Raw genomic sequence first — 18385 nt, 5'->3', positions numbered from 1 at the left:
TGTGGTGCAGATACATAGGGAATATTTTCTTTGACACAGAGCTCTGTTACTTGTGACGGGTCCACGCAGCAGAGGCCACACACCAACCTTCCATAGAACTCCATAGAACTAGCAGCTCCCCCTTTCTAAACTAAGCTCACTAGAACATGCTTGCCTGGTCCTTATTCACCCATCTCCTCTCCTGCACTCTCTGGAAGCCCTCTGCAGTCTGCCATTCTCTTCTCTGTCTTTCCCCTGTGCACTGGCATCCCACTAGGACATTTCTCATCCTGTCTTCAAAGTGCCTTTGAACTTAAACCCTTTCCAAATCTGTAGTCATTGTTTTTGGACCATTTCGTGGATTTGGCTTTCTTTGGAGAATTGCTTCAAATCTTGCCTCCCAGCACTGGGAATCTGCCCCTTCACCTCAGATGCTCCTTGCTTACCTCTTCCCTGTAAGGGGCACCTGCCCTACCCCTCTTCACCAGGGAAGTGCTGCCAGTGGGCGTGGCCACCGGATTTCATTGCAAGCACAGGGGCTCTGAGGAACTTGTCAAGGGGCCTCTCAACCAATCCTAGAGGAGTACCCTGCTTTTATCAGTTTTTAAAGAAAAACAGGCTTCTAAGATAGTTTTGTGGGGAGAAAGAAATCTGTGGCATTAAAAAAAAAATTGTAACTTTTCTTGAAACGTTTAAAAAGTTTTTTTTTAAAAACAGGCAAGATGATCTAATATTCCTTTCAAAGCTCTCAAACACTTCAGCAGTCCCTTCTCCCCCATCTCTGCCAGTCCCTCAGACCTCTCCGTGGGTGGGAAGACAGTAAGTAACACTTTACAGGCAGTATTTCTCCCTGGGCTCCAGTCATCCTGCTTCTAATGGGTCTCGGGCAGCTGTCCCAGGCCAGATAAGTCACATTAAAGCTGAGAACAAAACCAAAGGCTTGGGTTTCTTTTTAAATTAGGAGCGGGGAAAATGTGCCACTTGAAGCTCTCAAATGGTCTGGGTTCCTGGAAACTGCTGATGTGCTTTGGAAAGATGTCTTAAATCATCACGCTCTTAGGTTCATCCTAGTCGGGGGAACTCTGGGACAGTTTTCTGCTTTGTTTTGATAGGAAGTTGTTCTAAATAATGGTATTCATTTGCCTGCACTGGTGTCAGGCTGAGGAATTAGAGGGGAAATAAAATTAATATTTATCTAGATTACACTGAGCTTCAGGGTCTAGATGTTGATTAGCTGGAGAACCCCTAGGGCAAGCCTGAATGTCCCCATTCTGCAGACGAGTGCCTTCCAGAAGGTAATGTCACATTCCACACAGCTGGAATGATGAGAAGCCAGGGCTCAAACCAGGTCTGGCCAATGAGGGTATTTTCCACGTGCTGCAGAGAACATGGAGATTTAAAGAAAAGCTCCTTTGGGGAAATTCCCCTTGGGACCAGTGACTTTCATAAATAGGGTACCACTGAATTTGCCTTTAAAATGTGAACAATTTCAGGACAGTGCTAGAGTGGATGGAAAGCAAGGACATCAGATACAACGATTCTGTTCTGGGGACACTGGGATTCCTCTTCATTCAGCAGGAGAGACGAACACCTTCCATGCCAAGAGCAAGGTTACCCAGGAAAAATGGAGGTAGGTGGCCAAGCCCAGAGTTGAACTACTTCACATCATAACCCTCCAGACTTGTTCCATTTACAAGCCCAAGGCCATGACCACACTCTCTGAAGGGTATGGCAGCCAGGACTCTGGTCTGCTCTGCCAGGGTTGGGGGAGTGCAGGACATAAATCTAACATAAAACCTCACTGAGCAGGTTTTCAGAAGGAACCTCACCAGGGAAAAATATCCAAACTGCAACTTGGTTCTGAGGCCAAACCAGAAGCTCTGTGCACTTATGAATCAGACCTACTGATCTAGAGGTTAAAAGAAAGAAGGGTCCCTTTCCACTTCTTTGAATCAATCCCTCTGCTTTTCTCCATCCTTCATGAAAGCTGAAAATTAACATAGTGGTTAGCACATTGCTGATGTTGATGGTCTGAAATATGCAGAAAGCTCTTGTCATCCCCAACCATGGGAGTACCCATAGTCAATGTGTATTCATCACACCATCTTATTGTTTTGTATTTATGATGCTTACTAGCTCTAGAAAGACAGCCCCTGTTAGGGCTAGCCACTCCCTGAAGATAGTAAGTGACTCTTTTCCAGAGCACTTTCATATACAAACCAACTGATCCATAGCCCAAGCCCACCACCTGCTCCATCAGCTTTAACACTCAGAGCACCATCCACCTGCCTTTATCACCGAAGGACAGGTACCAGATAATGAGGGACAATACCTGTGTCGCCCAAGCCCATTGAAAACTTTCAAAGCCCTGCTTAGCCAACTTTGTCCAATCTAAAAAAATAATAAGAAGAAGATTCTTACCCATGTCTCCCCTTACTTCCTCTGCGTCCTTACTGCCCCTGTGCTTCTACATGTGGCCCTCCATGGTGTAGTATGCACCCTTCTCCTGGAAACTGTGAGCAACAAACTAGTTTTCGACCACAGTCAAATCCTACCCATTGGCCTCACCATACCTAATCAATAATAAACCTGCATGTTTAAAACAGAGGTCAGACCCTCCAAAAGCCATTTGTCTCTTCTCCTTCTTGCAGAGGGTCTTAAAGAGCAGTCAAAGGCACTGGCCACTCCAACAGAATTTCATTCTCACCAAGAACCACAAACAGCCAGCTTGGTCCTCAGTAAGGGTCAAGTGAAGCAGAGGGAAGGGACAGTTGTTTAGATGATTCGCTGGCAGAAAGTTCTTGTAGTATCATCTGTGCTGGCAACTGAGCAAAGCAACACTACACTAAATTAAATGGGCAAATGAACTAAACAGACACTTCTCCAAAGAAGAAATACAAATGGCCAACAAATACATGAAAAGATGTTCAACATCTAGCCATTGGGGACTTAAAAATCAAAACTACACTAAAACTTCATCTCACTCCAGTTAGAATGGCAGCCATCAAAAACACAAACAATAACAAATGCTGGAGGAGATATGTTAGAAAGGAACATGTTTACACTGTTGGTGGGATTGCAAATTAGTACGACCACTATGGAAATCAATATGGAAGTTCCTCGAAAAACTAGGAATGAAACCACCAAATAACGTAGCTATAGCAGTCCTTGGTATTTGTCCTAAACAATTAAAGTCATTATGCTACAGCATTACATGCTTATCCATGTTTACAGCAACACAATTCACAATAGTCACATTATGGAACCAGCCTAGGTATCTGTCAATAGATAAATAGATAATGTGGCATATGGATAAAGAAAACACACTATATATACTCAATGGAGTTCTACTTAGCCATAAAGAAGAATGAAATTATGTCATTTGCAGGAAAATGGATGGAACTTGAAAGCATTATGTTAAGTGAAAAAAGCTAAACTCAAAAGGTCAAAGGTCATGTTTTCTCTCATGTGGAAGCTAGAGAAAAAAAGGGGGGAAAAGTGAAGGAATCTCATGAAAAATAGAAGAGAAACCAGTAGAGTAGAGAAAAAGGATCAGGTTTGGGGGCAGGGGGAGGAAGGAAAGGAGAGCTACTAGAGAATGAAATTGACCAAATTATAATATATTGTGCATGTACAAATATATAATGATGTATTTCACTATTATGAATGATTGTAATGCACCAATAAAAAAGAAAATACATGAATAAATAAATTAGGGAAACAAAACCACAATCAACAACAGCTCTTTGGCAGCCATTGGCTCCTGCAATAATCATCCTAGTGTCTGTGAGTGTCTACAGTAGTTTTGGAGAAATAACTTGATTAAAAATATACAAATTGAATTTACTATGCTCAACTGCAAAATATATATATATATACACACACACACACATATATACATATTACATATGTATATATTCCTTCAAGGAGCTTTTAAAAGTGAAGATATTAGATGTATAAAAATGGAATATTCATAGTTAAAAGACATCCCCCCAAAACAATGCTGGCACATATCCCTCCATGACATCCCTGTGAGTGATTAATCTAGAAATGTGTTTGCAAAATATCTTGTTTGTTTCAAAGTTAGGAAACAAATGTGTTTCCCTGCAAGAACAAAGTCCATAAATATTTTATGTAAGTGAGGGAAGTGAATTGAATTCATCCCAAGAACATTTGTCACCCACAGTGAGGACCAGAAATCCACTCTGCCCACATCAGCCTCACAGTGTTTGCCCGGAAGGTGTTTGGAGGCCTTGTGTTAATGACATGCTCTCCATTTTATATCTTACTCACCCTTTAGCCAGTGTTGCTATGCCAACGTCAGTTAACTTCATTCCTACACCTATGGGAAGAGAGAGCAAGGACAGTTTGAGTTACTCAGGGATACTCAGAAAGGATCAGGGATCCACTCAGGGAAGGGGTAGAGAGCTCCCATGTCACCTCTCTTCCTGCAGAAATGTACACAATTCCTCCTGGTTTCCACCCCCAGAGGCCCAGAGACTGACAGCCTTTCGACGTGCACCCTACCTCAGGGGGTGCAATGGGGAAGGCAGACCCCTGATGCATCAGTGCCTGTGACTCAAGTTTTGCCTGGCTCAGGCGTCTCACCCCTGGGATGGAGGAGGCTCAGCTGCTCTCTGATGCATCTGAAGTCTGTGTCCTTCCGTGAGCCTCCTCCCCAGAAATACTCTGACCTGGGCTTCCTTCTGGTTCCTAATTCCTCATTGAAAGTGGAAACCCTTACACAATGGAAGGAGGAACAGTCATGGGCTGTGGCTGTGTCAAAGTCAACAGTGAGAAAGTTCAAGGTGACATCTGCTCAGCTCAAAGCCAAACCATGTTCCCATTTCCAAGAACATGGTTTCCCATCCACAGCTGAAGATTGTCTGGATTGGCTTTAGGCACAAGGTTCCAGTCTTTTAAATAGTGGCCTGGGCATGCTGACATTTGGGATCCATGGTCTGCCCCTTTGGCACTTGCCCTAACCTCTGTCCATTGAACTGTGGTTGGTTGGCAGGGAGGGTACCAAACCCCAAACTATTAAACAGCTACCTGAGCTACCAGCTCAGCAGAGAGCCATAGGTGTTTATGGTAGAATCCCAAACACACAACAGTGGCAGCTGGAAGAGTAGCCAGTAATGCAAGGAGAATGGACAGTCTGTTGCCTTCCACCGTGAGGAGGGCAAGAGCCTGACTTTCTGCAGCAGAAGAATCACCTGTTATGGTTTAGGTATGAGGTTTGTGAGACAATGCAAGAATTTTCAGAAGTGAAATAATTAGATTATGAGATCTAATCAGTGGAATAATCCACTGATATAGATGAACTGGGTGTGGCTGGAGGAAGTAGGTCATAGAGGGCCTGTCTCTGGGGTTTATATTTTGAGCCGAGCTTCTCTCTCTCTGCCTCCTGGTTGTTCTGTCCTGAGCTGCTTTTCTCTGCCAGGCCCTTCTGCTAGGATATTCTGCCTCCCCTCAGGGCCCAGAGCTGTGGAGTCAGCGGACCCTGGACTGAACCTTAGAAACTGTGGGCCAAAAGAGACTTTTCCTCCTCCATGTTGCTCTGTCAGGCCTTTTGGTCACCGACTCTCAATATCTGACTGAAGCAACCCCCTTGCTCACTCTGCCCCACCTCATCCTGCATCTGTTACCTCTCCCTGTTCTAGCAGGAAGAGAGAACATCTCTCTGAGGCTCAGAGTGTAGAAGCACCGGGGCCTTTCTAACATATTTCCCCCCTAACCAAGTACCCATTCTTTTCCTGTCTTTCCAGGGTGGCTCCTGCCCCAACCCAATGGACCCCACCTATGTGATCTAGTTTTATCACAGGGCATAGCATCCAAAATGCCACCCCATCAGCATCTGACCTGCTGTATGACAGGTGGGGGTCTTCTCCTCTCCTCTCTCACCTCTGACTCTGGTTCTATATGGGCCAGGCTCTAAGGACCAGTCTCCCCACCACCAGCTGATGACCTGGCCACAAGAAGGCCAGGCAGCCTAGAAACCAGTCTGGGCTGTGCAAGAAGGAACGAGCGTCTCCCACAAAGCCAACCCTGAGGATCGTATCTGATGACAATCTAGTTCTAGGGTTCTCCATCCCAGAGGCCCAGGAAAGGAAAGTTTGAAGGGTTAACGCTCTGATTCGGCAGTGTCTGCTTGAAGCACGTCAAACCATGGGACATGCTGCTTTTCAGACTGGTTAGTCAGACGGAAGCAATGAGCCGGGCTTTTCTGGAGTGCACCTGTGAGCTAAATTAGACATGGCACTTTGGGGGTGCCAGCGAGCATTTTAAAAGCCTCTTTCACAGTTGGTAACTAATTTATCTCATTCTCTGAAAGCTGCTAACCACTTAAACATATGTAAGAATACTCAACATGCTTTTAGTATGGGGACTGTTGGGTTTTTTTAAGATATCAAATTGCAAAAGCCCTCTTTGGCCATCTTGTTTTATGGAAAGTATACTTAAAAATCACAGCTCTAAGTTGCACAAAAGTCTAATTTTTAAAGTCATTTGGCAAAAGTCCTTGAACTTGGAGAATTGTTCTCCCTTCTCATAATTACCAACTGTCATTTTCAGTTTAGAAAAATAGAATATAATCTTTAAAAAGAAACTTCTCTCTCTGGGTTTAATAATTTGTCATCAATTCAACCAAGGTTATTAACAATCACTAGAGAACAATGAATTAAATTCCAGTGTGCAACTATTAAACTGAGCTGTGGATAATAGTGACCTACAGGTTGTTTCTGTTGGAAGGAAGGAAATTGGCAGCACCAGGAGTCTATTATCCAGAATTTGAGTTCTTGGGTCTTTCTGGCTCCTTAGAAGGCCTAATGATCTTACCAGAGAGCCAGGTCTTGGTTCCAAATCACAGACCCACTTTAACCCCACAAACCTGCAGGCCCCAGCACAATCCTATAAACAACTCAGTGCACCAAGGGATGGAATAACTTTTAAGAGTTCAAGAAGAGGATGATTGATTTGGGGGTTTGCTTTAATTCTAGTTCCAATGTCCCAGTAAAATTATAAGAAGGGGGAGATATTACTTAGAGAATGGATGTGTTATTTCATGCCACATTGGTAGTGACAATAAAAACATTTTTTTCCCAGCAGCAAAGTAAGTAGACACCATTATGAAATTCCATGCGAGCACATTTAACTGCACACATCATTTACAAAGAGATGTAATATTCCACTATAGTTGTTTACTAGTGCCTAGAAGCAAAACTAACTGTGCATGAAGCTCCAGGGCATTGTTTTTCAGTAGACAAACTCTATTTAATGCAAAATAAACTCTGAAGGAGGAAAGTTGGTGGGGGGTTGGGGAGGCAACAACTAGACCAACAGAGTCTAACTAGCATGAATAACCGTTAAGACAATGTTTCTGGTGTGTGAGCGTGTGGCAGCCAACGCTCTTCAAAGACTGAATGGTTATGGCTCACCATAAATTTGCATATCTGTCCATCTGCAGGACAGTAATGTTGCAGTCCCAGTTGGTCTGCAAGGAGTCTCCAAGTGGGCTTAGGGGGAGAAAGGACAGTGTACATGCTGCTACCTTCTAACAGCAGAGGACATTTGGAAAGATTGGGAAGTAAATCTTTTGTAAATTTGTTCATTTGTGGTGTAATGGGAAAGCTTGCAATTCAGAGTCAGAGAATATGGGTTGGAATCTTGGACCAACTTACTAGCGGAGTGGCAGCAATTAAATCACGGCTACCCAGCCTCAGTTTTCTCATCTACAAAATTGGGATCATGGTATCTTCTTTGTAGGGTTATTAAAAAGATTAAGTGTATGTAGAAATCAGTGAAATACAAGTCAAGTCTATAGTCTAGTTAATTATGCTGTGCCAAAGGCAGTCTCCTGATTCTACAGACAATGTGCTGTAGTCATGTTAGATGTTGTCATTAGACATAGCCAGATGAAAGGTACATGGGGATCTATGTATATATTGCAAATTTTTGTGAATCTATAATTATTTCAAAAATAGGGAATATTTTGCTATGTGGCCATGCCACAATAAACATTTCAGTATCTCACTTAGTCCTCACAACAATCTCACCTGGAAAGTACTGAAACAGAGAGGTGAGTCATTTGGCCAAAGGCTGACAGCTAGGAAGTGGCAGGAAGGACATGCGTAGACAGTCCTGTTCTCACTCTAGCCCCTTCTGAACACCATGGCTCCATGGGCAGTGCCACCACCAGCATTTCTTTGCCCAAGAACTATCTCTGCCCACTCTTCCCAGCTTGGCTTGCCCAAATGTCAGGCGGGAGTGCAAACAGTTAGGTCCCCACCAAGGGCAGCCTTCAGCTGGTGCAGTGGGAGCTGGAGGATAAACACTGAGTGGTTCTGGGAAGTACACTCTGCGCAGGCTCCTGGCAGAGTGACTCCCATTACCCACGGCAGTAACTGGCTGTGTATCCATGTGCCCTGTCAGCTGCCCATCCCTCTTTAGTCTCACTTCCTCACTCCTCTGTGTTGTTTCCAGGGACATTCCCCCCACCCCAATGGCTATATGTACTCAAATACAATGGCCTTCAGGTCCTTCCTCTGCATCTGTAGCTTCCTCATCTTCAAATTCAACAGAAAATATTCCTCCAAAACTGAACCTCTATTGAATATGTACAAAGGGGGTTTGTTTGGTCATTATTCCCTAAACAATACAGAATTACTGTTTACAGAGCATTTACATTGTATCGGTACGATATTCTAAAGATGGTTTCAAATAAGCAGGAGAATATGTGTAGCTTATGTGCAAACACTATGCCATTTTAAGTCAGGGGCTTAAGCATCCCCAGACTTGGGTATCCATTAGGGGTCCCAGAACCAATCCCCTGTATTACCAAGGGATGACAGTACTTGCCTTGCTCTGTTCCTGGTGAACCCTAATTATGACAACCCCTTTTCTTAAAGAAATGGTATTCCTAAAAATGTGTGTATACATTGAAAGCCTGCCTTAAATTCACCAGGGGGGACATAAGATCTGAAGCATTGTAAGGCCCTTTCACATATTAAGAATGGAATGTCACATCTCAATTTATCTTTTCCTGCATCTGGATTTTCATAGGTACTTCTGAGTTTGCACCTATTGAGGATATAACAATGAAGCCAATCTCTTTTGAGATGGGAAAGCATTATTGGCATAAATATTAAAGAGAATTTATTATCGCATTCAGCAGGCCATTTCGGGCTCCTGGGTCAAACCGTGTTTCTGAAGAGATATTGGGAACACCTTCTTTGGGTAAAGGTGCCTCAGGGTGTGCAGCAGACCCTCTTTCCCCTTCCCTTTCCTCCTTTCCTCACTCCTCCCCCTTAGGAGCATCCCAGACCCGCAGGGTCCCTGCAGCCAGGCAAGCTACTGTCCTCACCCTGCATGTCCGTGACCAGGAGGCAGCCGCTGGTTTTCTGGTACACCCAGTGCTGGAAGGTACAACACTTCTGACCAGCCTCCGTTTCTCTTCTCAAGAAGTTTATTTCCTTCCCATCTCTGATGGAATACTTCACAAATTCTCCAATCAGCTCCTCTTCCACTGTTGCATAAGGGATGTTGTTCTCAGGCCGATGGATGAGAAAAATGGGAATGATCCTGCAAGGCAGCAGAACATGGACACACATCCAGTTTCAGATGGAAAGAAAAACTGCTGGTCCATTCTATGCCCACGTGGAGCAGTAGGAGCTGCAGAATCAACCCCTGGGTTCTGGGCTCCATTAGATTTGGTTGTTCTCGTACTGGGGATGGAAACGGGACCTTGCACATACTAGGCAAAGGCTCTACCACTGAGCTACACCCCAGCCCTATCCATTAGATTTAGACTAAAAAAAAAAAAAATCCCCCAATTATTACTTAATGAGAAAGAAGATGCATTTCTGTTTTTATTTATTTCTAGAATTAGAAATTCCTCCTTAGGTTTTATTTCAATTGCTCATGTAGAAATGAATGTCTTCATATGTTAATACCTTAATGTTGTGTTAGTCAAGGATTATAATCCATCTATCCATCCACCACCTCCCCACCCATCCCACCTCCCCTCCACCCACCCATCCGTTCATCCTCCTTTCCTTCACTCAGTCCACAAATGTTCATTCAGGAGCTTCTGTGTCAGACACTCTTCCAGACACTTCCACAAGCAGCAGTAAAGGAAACAGAGGCTCTGCTCTTGTGGATCTTACATTGAATGCGAGAGACAGACAAGAAACAAGTAAAAGCTCACAGCTGAGTGTTGGGTGGAAATAGGAAGCGGCGGAGAGGAGACAGGCGGGTGGGAATGGGTGACATTTTATTTAAGGGGGGTCAGAGAAGTCCTTGTTGATGAATAAAGAGCATTTGAGGAGAGACCTGTGGGAAGTGAGTGGAGAACCATAAGGAATTCTAAGGCAAGCTCATTCCAGGGGAAGGAAAAAAATAGTTCTAATTTTAAGATGAAAGTTCTGTGTGTCTTGTTAAAGAAATTTCAGGTGTTCCAGGTGAGGACAGAATGGCCAGATGGAAGCGGGCACATTTGGGGCAGTAGCCCTGCCCCCTCTCACTGCAATCGGCCTGGCTGCCCAGGCTTCCTCTGCTGTGCTTGTCAATTTTGCAGGATTCAGGGGACGCTCTGAGGAACCCCTCTGGCCAGTGACCCTGTACCCAGCACAAAGGTTCAGGGTTTGTCTGGGTTCTTATTAATCATGCAGCCCTGGCAGGGTGGGGGGACAGGGACAGAAACAAAGGTTGGGCATTATTCGGGTTCTTTATTAGCCTGGTCTCTGCCCAGTGGGACCCATTTGTATAGACAATGTGATGCCATTGATATTCATGAATTCAAAAGCAAGCTGCTCCAGTGTGGAGTGTTTTGTTTTGTTTTTTCTTCAAGATCCCATGTGCTTCTAAAAGAGAACTTCTCCAGGACCACGCTCCATTGTCTGGAATTAAACACAGGGGTCACCCCAAGGGTCCAGAGCCTCTCTCTAGGCTACAACTGTGGTTAAGCATGGGGTATTCGAGAGAAAGCAAGAATGTCCATGGCTGGCTCTGTGTGTGAGTGAGTGGTGTGTGTGAGTGAGTGGGGTGTGTGTGTGTGTATGTGCGCGTGCGCATGTGTTCTTCCTCTAAAATCCTCTGATTTAAGTTCCATGAGCGTGGAATCTCTCCCAGATGTCCTTCTGAGGACCCTTATTCCTCTTTATATTGTCATCATTCATGTGGTCACAAATCCTCCCACTGCAAGAAGGGAAAGCAGTTTTTCACAGAAAAATGTCCTCACTTATATTCTATCTTGGGGTCTTGGCTAGTTTACTGCAGTGCTGATTGCTGATGAAGCCCATTAAGCTCCTACCTCCCCTGCCCCCCATCCCTTTCCAAGTCCCTATACCAATCTGATCTTAATAATTTTGTGTTCTTTTCTCCCAGAGGGCCCCGAATATGGGAAGAGGCAAGCTGCACAAAACCTGGGTCTACCCCTGCAGGGGAGGATTAGTGGCTTCAATCCTCCCTTCCTAAAAGAGGAACCTGACACAGAGACTGGGAAGGGGGGGGACCAAACAAGAAGGATGACAGGGCGAGATTTGTGACACAGAACTGAACTCATCCCAGATTGCTGTCTCCGTATATTTAACAGAGAAGCTGAAGGATAAGGACAATAGGCCCTGGGGACTTTCCCTAACTGTCGCCCTACCTGCCCTCCTGCCTTACCCAAATGAGTCACCAAAACTCCTCCCATGACCTGGCCCTGCTAAAACCCTACAAAACTCAGGCCCTTGTTGCAGCCCACCCCCGTTCTCCCCTCGAAAACGTGCCCCTCTGATGCTTATTAAAGAATGGCTGGTCCGTTAAGGTCTGCCTCCATTTCCTTTTTCTTTTTGTATTCTCTTTCATGTACTTTCAAAAGCAATTGTGTTTTTTCTTTGCATTACATTATTATTTTTTCATTTGCTGACAAATACTTATGTAGTAAATAAGTATGTTAAATTTTCTTTTTGGCAATGACGGAAAGCATTAGAGACACTACTGGTTCTGCTCAACAACAGACCACCTAAGGGAAAGTATTATTACCAGTCGGTGAGCCAACAGGGGCACTTGGACAAGCTCCCTCCTCCTTTCCCCTCCCAGGCCAGCTGTATAAATGGCTGCTCTGCCAGGATTTCCTGCAGCTTCCTCCTTCCACTTAGCATGCAAATATGATCACACCCAGACACACAGGCCAGTAAACATAAGCTCCAGACTCCTCCAAATTTGCTGAGGCCAAAAAATATTGCTTCAATGACTGGATAAAAGCAATCAGTGTAATTTATCTCTGTAGGATTCCAGGAAGTGGCTACTGTGTTACCAGTAGCCTGATCACTGGTCCACTCTTCCCTGTCACATCACCGTATCTTATTTTCATCATAGGATTAATTACATTTGGACAGTGTCCTGGGTTTGCTCATTATTTAGACAATGTTATACCCATGAGAATAGATACCTTTTCTTTTTTTTTAATGTGGTAGATATATTTATTGAATGAATTAATCTAGCCAGTCATTTATTTACCCATGCATATTTGGGGGCGGGGTGGTGAGGTAGGGTACCAGGGATTGAACTCAGGGACACTCAACCTCAACCACTGAGCCACATCACCAGCTCTATTTTGTATTTTTATTTAGAGATAGGGTCTCACTGAGTTGCTTAGTGTCTTGCTTTTGCTGAGGCTGGCCTTGAACTCCTGATCCTACTGCCTCAGCCCCCCAACTGCTGGGGTTATAGGAATGTGCCACAGCACCCTGCCCATGCATACATTTTTAAAGGATATTTATCAGGTATCTCTCTGTGGGTCCCTGGGATTTACAGACAGAGACCAACCTTATCACTTGACATAACTCTCACCCTCACCCCTCCAGCCCTCCGAGTCCCCAGCGAATCAAGGTGGTAACAACCAAGGCAGGGTAGAGTCACTTACTCCGGCACTTCTCCAAAGCCTTCCAGGGGCTGTGCTTCAGCAGCGTAGATCTTGGCATAGTGTCTGGCAGTATTTTGAACATAGCATTCCTATATCACCAAACACACGGGAAATCCAAGTGATTAAAGAAATCAGAGTATCACCCAGTAATACCATTCCGGCAATTTTCCCAGTGTAGGTCACACCAATGGATTCCTGAACTCATCAAAAGCACACATTTATTAATTTTGTTGTTGTTGTTGTTCATGCTGGGGGTCAAACACTTCACCTGAGCTACATCTCCAGTCCCTGAAGCAGTAATTATCATAACCTAGAGTTGGCCACATACAGAGGAGCTCTGAGACATGAAGGGACTACCCAGGCCAAGGTCAAGGGTATCCCAAACTATCACACTTCTAAACCAGCTGAAGTTCACCCCTGAACTACTGGGGCTGGCCCCTTGTCATGATGACAGACAACGCTGGGGTTGGGGGCTCCTGGTTTTGCTGTGAGATCTCCCCCTGCAATTCCTTTTCTAAGTTGTAATTTGCATAGTAAATAAGGACACTTTGACAAGATTTCTGGCTCAGGAAAACCAAAGTGCATTCCGCTTCCCCCTCTTTTCTGAGTGCGAGTCTGTGTGCTGGGGGATTTTCTATGAGTGGCCATACTCAAGATGGAAAGCTCATTGAATGACTGGACCCGGGAGAGTCATCGAAGCTCAATCCACTAGGTTTTGGGTAAAAATGTTGAAAGGGCACTTCGTCTGTGAAAGAGCTAGACCCAACCCTCCTGACAGCTTGCCAGTGCTGGTGTGGACAGTGAACCACAGGGGTCCGGTGAGCTGGGGAGGGGAGAAGTCAAAGCTACTCCTCTCCTGCCCCCCCTACCCTCCCCTGTCCTCTCCTCCCCTCTCTTCCCCTCTGGCCTCAAGTTCTGCAACTCGGTGACAGAGAGAGATGGGAACTTAGCTGGAGACTTGGGCCAATCTCTCTATATAGTTTATAGGCTGATTTGGAACCAAACTCAGAAAAGCAGGAAATAAGACAAATGCTGACCCTTTTGAATACAAACCCCCACCCCCTGCCTGCTCTATAACACAAAACAAAACACTCAAGAGTTTAGTGCTGATTTAATCTGTCACTGGGATCCTTGGGAATCCTGTTGCTTCCAACCTCCATCCACCTCCCCTATCATCCACGCCCAAGTAGATTCAAATCCCCTGGGGCCTTCTAGGGACAGAAATGACCATAGTTCAAATCAGAACTGGAGAGGGGTTTCCAGGCATTGGTGAAGTCCCAAATATCTGGTAAGAGACCAAGAAATTACTCCCAAGAACTAAGTGACCCCCCACCACTTGACTTTGATCTCTACTCCAAGACTAAAAGGCCCCCAGCATTCAGCCTTGATCCACATCCCAAACTGAGCAACCCCCAGCATTCAGCTTTTTCTACACCCCCCAAAGAGAAATGCCTTTGGGAGACCCCCTCATTCATTCTGAGTCTGATTTTCATCTCAGGTTACCTTGGACACTCTCCTGCCTGAAGGGACACCTCTGGGCAGAAAGACCCACCTGGGCAGCAAGTTTGTAGTTCCTTTGGATGAGCTCGTCGTTGTTTCTGGTCCCATAGGCGACTGCGTTGTGTACCTTGAGCACACAGGCGTGACCCGGCTGGAAGACCGGCGTGAGGCCCTGCATCACGGTGCTGCGGAAGGCTTTGCGGTGCACCCCCTCCCCGAAGTGCAGCTCCTCGGTGGCAATCTGACCACGCAGGCGGTCCCCAAAGTAGTGGTCATTGAGGAAGTCCTCTTTGAAGATGAGCTGGCTAAATTCAATCTCTTCACACCCTAAAACATAGCACAGTTTGGTTGGACAGATTATCTCCCAGTCCTGATCCTTGGAGAACGAGTGTCTCCGTGTAAGGGTGAGGACAGGGTTGACCTGTTGAACCAAGAGGGAGGAACCACACTTAACTGCTCACAGAGACACAGCTAAAGGGAGAGATGGTAGGGTTGTGGGAGAGGAAGTGTCACTGAAGGAGGATCCCTGGAAGACCCCCGTAGGACACATGCAAGAGGAGACCAATTGGAGTGAAACTGGGGAGACCAGAAAAAGAACTGTAGACAGATCTGGAAATTAAAAGCAGAACCATGCAGAATCACTAAAAGCAAGTCAAAAAGATGGGTCAAGTGCCAGTGTAGAAGAGAGAGGAAGGACAAATGACCAGATCCGATAGTGTTGTATCAATCTTTTATCATGATTGGTGCCTTTTGGGGGCATTTTTTCTAAGAATTCCCCTGCAAAAATCTTAACACTACAAATCACACACACATACACACACTCACTCATGTACCATGTGTATATCTGTACTATACACAAAAAAGGAAGATTTTTTGCCCCCTTAAGAGTGATAATGCCTCACTTGAGAAAGCACATGAAATATATATTAAACAGGCAAAAATATAGGACAAAATATGAAAAGAATATTCTTTGAAGACAAGTTGAAAAAAGTAGACTTATTTTGGATTTATTTGTAAAAAGAAAAGTAGAATTGTTTCCTGAGTTTCCAAGCAGCTGTTTTTTGGAGTTGATTCTACACATGCGTCAGATGATAATGGATTCAATCAGGATGCTCCATTTTAAACTAGAGATGACCAAATCAGACTTCTAACTTGCTGATAGAGGAAATAAGATGGCTTTCAATGAAACAAGATTGTTTAGATTTTTAAAAACACCTATTTCTCAGAGCTGAGAGCTTTCTATACTTTTAAAAGATAAAAGTAGTCAGGGGTCATGTGAAAATCCCACTTTGTTTTTACACGGTATGTTTAGAGAAATGTTTTTCTCTTCTTTACAAAATGTTTTCAAATCATGTGCTTCGAGAGTAGCCTGTGAGGGGTACTAGCTATTAAAACTGGAAGGAAACCGAGCCTACGCTTAAGGAATATCAGTTAATGTCTAGGCCTAGTTATTGTCAGAAAGAAAGAGGAAGGTAGGGGATTTTCAGATAGAAAACATGGGTGAATTGCTGGAGGCTGCCAGAAGGAAGAGGGTCTTGAGGAAACTGCTGTAAATGATTTCAAAGAGGCCATCTGAAGGCTGGAGGACCAGAATGGGCCACCCTTAAATGCACCTCTTGAGCAAAAAGACTGTGAACTGCAGATAATTAAGAAGCAGATGCAGGAAAGCCTTTGGTCTTCTTCTATTTGCCCAAATTAAAACATACATTTACAAAGACAAAAGATATCCCACCTACCCTTCTCTACCAGGGAAAATATAGAGTATGCACTGTGGACAGCCTTGGACCCCTGAGGGTCTGGAGATAGCCCCAGGCAATCTACATTAATCAGCTTCACTTGCTAGCCCTTATCCACCATTTATTTGCCTCCTGCAAGAAGCCACTTCTAGGAACTCAAAAGTCCTTCTCTCTGTCTCGTCAATTCTCCAACAATTTACTGCTTCTTGTTTGAAGATGCTCTGTAAACTGGAATTCAAAATCACCTTTCAGGGAATAACTCAGTTCCTGGGTGTCTCCAAGGTAGACATAAAACATGCATGATATCGTACACTTCACCTTGTTTTTCTCCTGAGACCTGTCTTTTGTTACAGGGGCCTGTTCCAACTGAGACATCAGGAGGGTTGAATAAACATATTTTTCTTCCCCTACAACTCCTGAGTAACCTGTCCTGGGGTCCAGTGGGGTGTTTTGTCAGGTGAGCTCTTAGGCGAGAGTTATAACAGGTTGCATCTTACGAGACAGAACCAGAAGAAAACTTTTAATTTACAGTGAAGAGTGTAGTTTCATTTTATAGGTGAAAAATGGATAGGAACTGCTTTTTATACAACCCAAACCTTCCCAATTCTAGTTACATGATGAATTTCAGTTTAACAATTTGCTTCAAAGACCACTTAAAGAATATGGAAAATGTTTTAATGCCAGAACCCAATAAACATGAGTCATATTTGCCACATCCTGTTTTCCTTCAAAATCCCCAGATTTCTAAAATTCAGATATAAAATTCAAAGGTTAAAAAGTTTAGGTTTATGCTTTTGAATGAATCAAATCTGGGCTGGGAATGTAGCTCGGTGGTGGAGCCCTGGTCTAGCTTGAGGCCTGGCTTGGATGCCAGTGTTGCAAACCTCCTTCCATTAAAATAAGCCCCCCCCCAAAAAAAATTAAAAAAAAAAACATTAAATTTAATTTAAAAATAAAAGTTGTTCCACACAATATACTTAGAAATAGGAAGAAAAATAAATTTTGGTACAGTATTGTATGTGGTATAGTTAACAATCCTGTCAGTTCCAACAGAAATGTCTACTTAACAAGGATAAACCATGAAAGAAAAAAAAAAAAAAAAAAACTAAGTACTGTTCTCTGGAAAGCCCCTTGGGGAAAAAGCTGGAGTTTTAGCTGGAATGTGACTCCTTTTGCAGAGGAAGCAGGTTTGCACCTGCAACTTGGCAGAAACTGTGAGAGAATGTCCTGTCCAAGGATGTCTGCTGCGGCCGGCCGTGCCTGAAATGTCCCTGTTCCTGAGGGCGTCACCTCAGAGCTGAGACCTCTTCTGCAGCGGGAGATGGCAGGAAGCATGCCTTGTTTAGACCAATTTCTTCTCTGGGAAGGGTGACTCAGATAACAGGAACACGGAGCACCTGGGGGGGTCTCAGAAAAGACCAGAGTGTGGCAGTTCAGGTCTCAGTCTGGACAGAGCCCTCCATTGCCCTGCTCGCCTGCCCATACCGCTGCCTCCAGCGCCTGGGGGCAGTCCCTGAGAGAACCAGGAAAGGCTGGAAGGTGCCTGTGAGTGTCAGGAGACCAAAACCACTCCCTGAGGTTCTCTGCTACACCCATAAGTTGCAAAATCCAAATTCCAAACACACAGAGAAACCGTGTGGCTACCTGCAGCCCCTGTGGCAAAGACTGCTAAGAGGGAGGGAGGAGCAAATCAGGAATATATTAATAAGAAGTAATGACATCATTAAGTTGGGTTCTTGTGTTTAATTTGGTCCATCATTCATTTCCGGCTTTCCCGTGAGTTTAGCTTTATTAGTTTTTTAATTAGAGACTGACTTACAAAATGTTATTTGTTTCTCCCGTAGAGAATTCAATGAATATTTAGTGAGAGATTTCTCTAAATAATAATTTTTAAAAAGGTGATTAAAAGCAAATTTCAGCTGATCCAAATAAAGGTACAGTATCAAGTGAGGCCAGGTATGGCCTCCCCAGTCTGGCGAGTCACTGAAAATGGACACCCTGTCACAGAGGGGCAGAAGCTGGGAGCAGGGGATGTCTTCAAGGACTCTGGCTGGAGTCAACAGGCCCTACCAGTGGCACCACTTCCATCTGGTGGTCTGTGACATGTCCCCATTAGGGTCTCATTCTTGACTGGTAAAAGCCTTATGACACGAGTTTATGCAAACCAAAATCAAGAATGTCCTAGCAAGTGTCAGATGTGAATGCCAATCAGTGCTAAGAAGCTGACTGCAACAGCGAAGCCCTCATCAAAGTCGGTTTGTTT

The 18385-nt window shown here is 44.5% G+C and overlaps 1 protein-coding gene across 1 annotated transcript in view; it reads right to left on the bottom strand.

The window, feature by feature from the left end:
- The window catches only part of Alpk2 (alpha kinase 2), a 117087-nt gene that overhangs the window by 12024 nt on the left and 86678 nt on the right, over window positions 1–18385 (bottom strand). The window contains exons 9-12 of the mRNA XM_026393171.2: window positions 14439–14713; window positions 12887–12975; window positions 9341–9558; window positions 4273–4321 (exon numbers count right to left, since the gene is read on the bottom strand). Of these exons, the coding sequence (XP_026248956.2) occupies window positions 4273–4321; window positions 9341–9558; window positions 12887–12975; window positions 14439–14713 (631 nt within the window). The remainder of the gene's footprint in view (window positions 1–4272; window positions 4322–9340; window positions 9559–12886; window positions 12976–14438; window positions 14714–18385) is intronic.

This window comes from Urocitellus parryii, chromosome 13 (assembly GCF_045843805.1).
Source record: "Urocitellus parryii isolate mUroPar1 chromosome 13, mUroPar1.hap1, whole genome shotgun sequence".
Lineage (NCBI taxonomy): Eukaryota > Metazoa > Chordata > Mammalia > Rodentia > Sciuridae > Urocitellus > Urocitellus parryii.
This window is presented reverse-complemented; position numbering and strand designations above follow the sequence as displayed.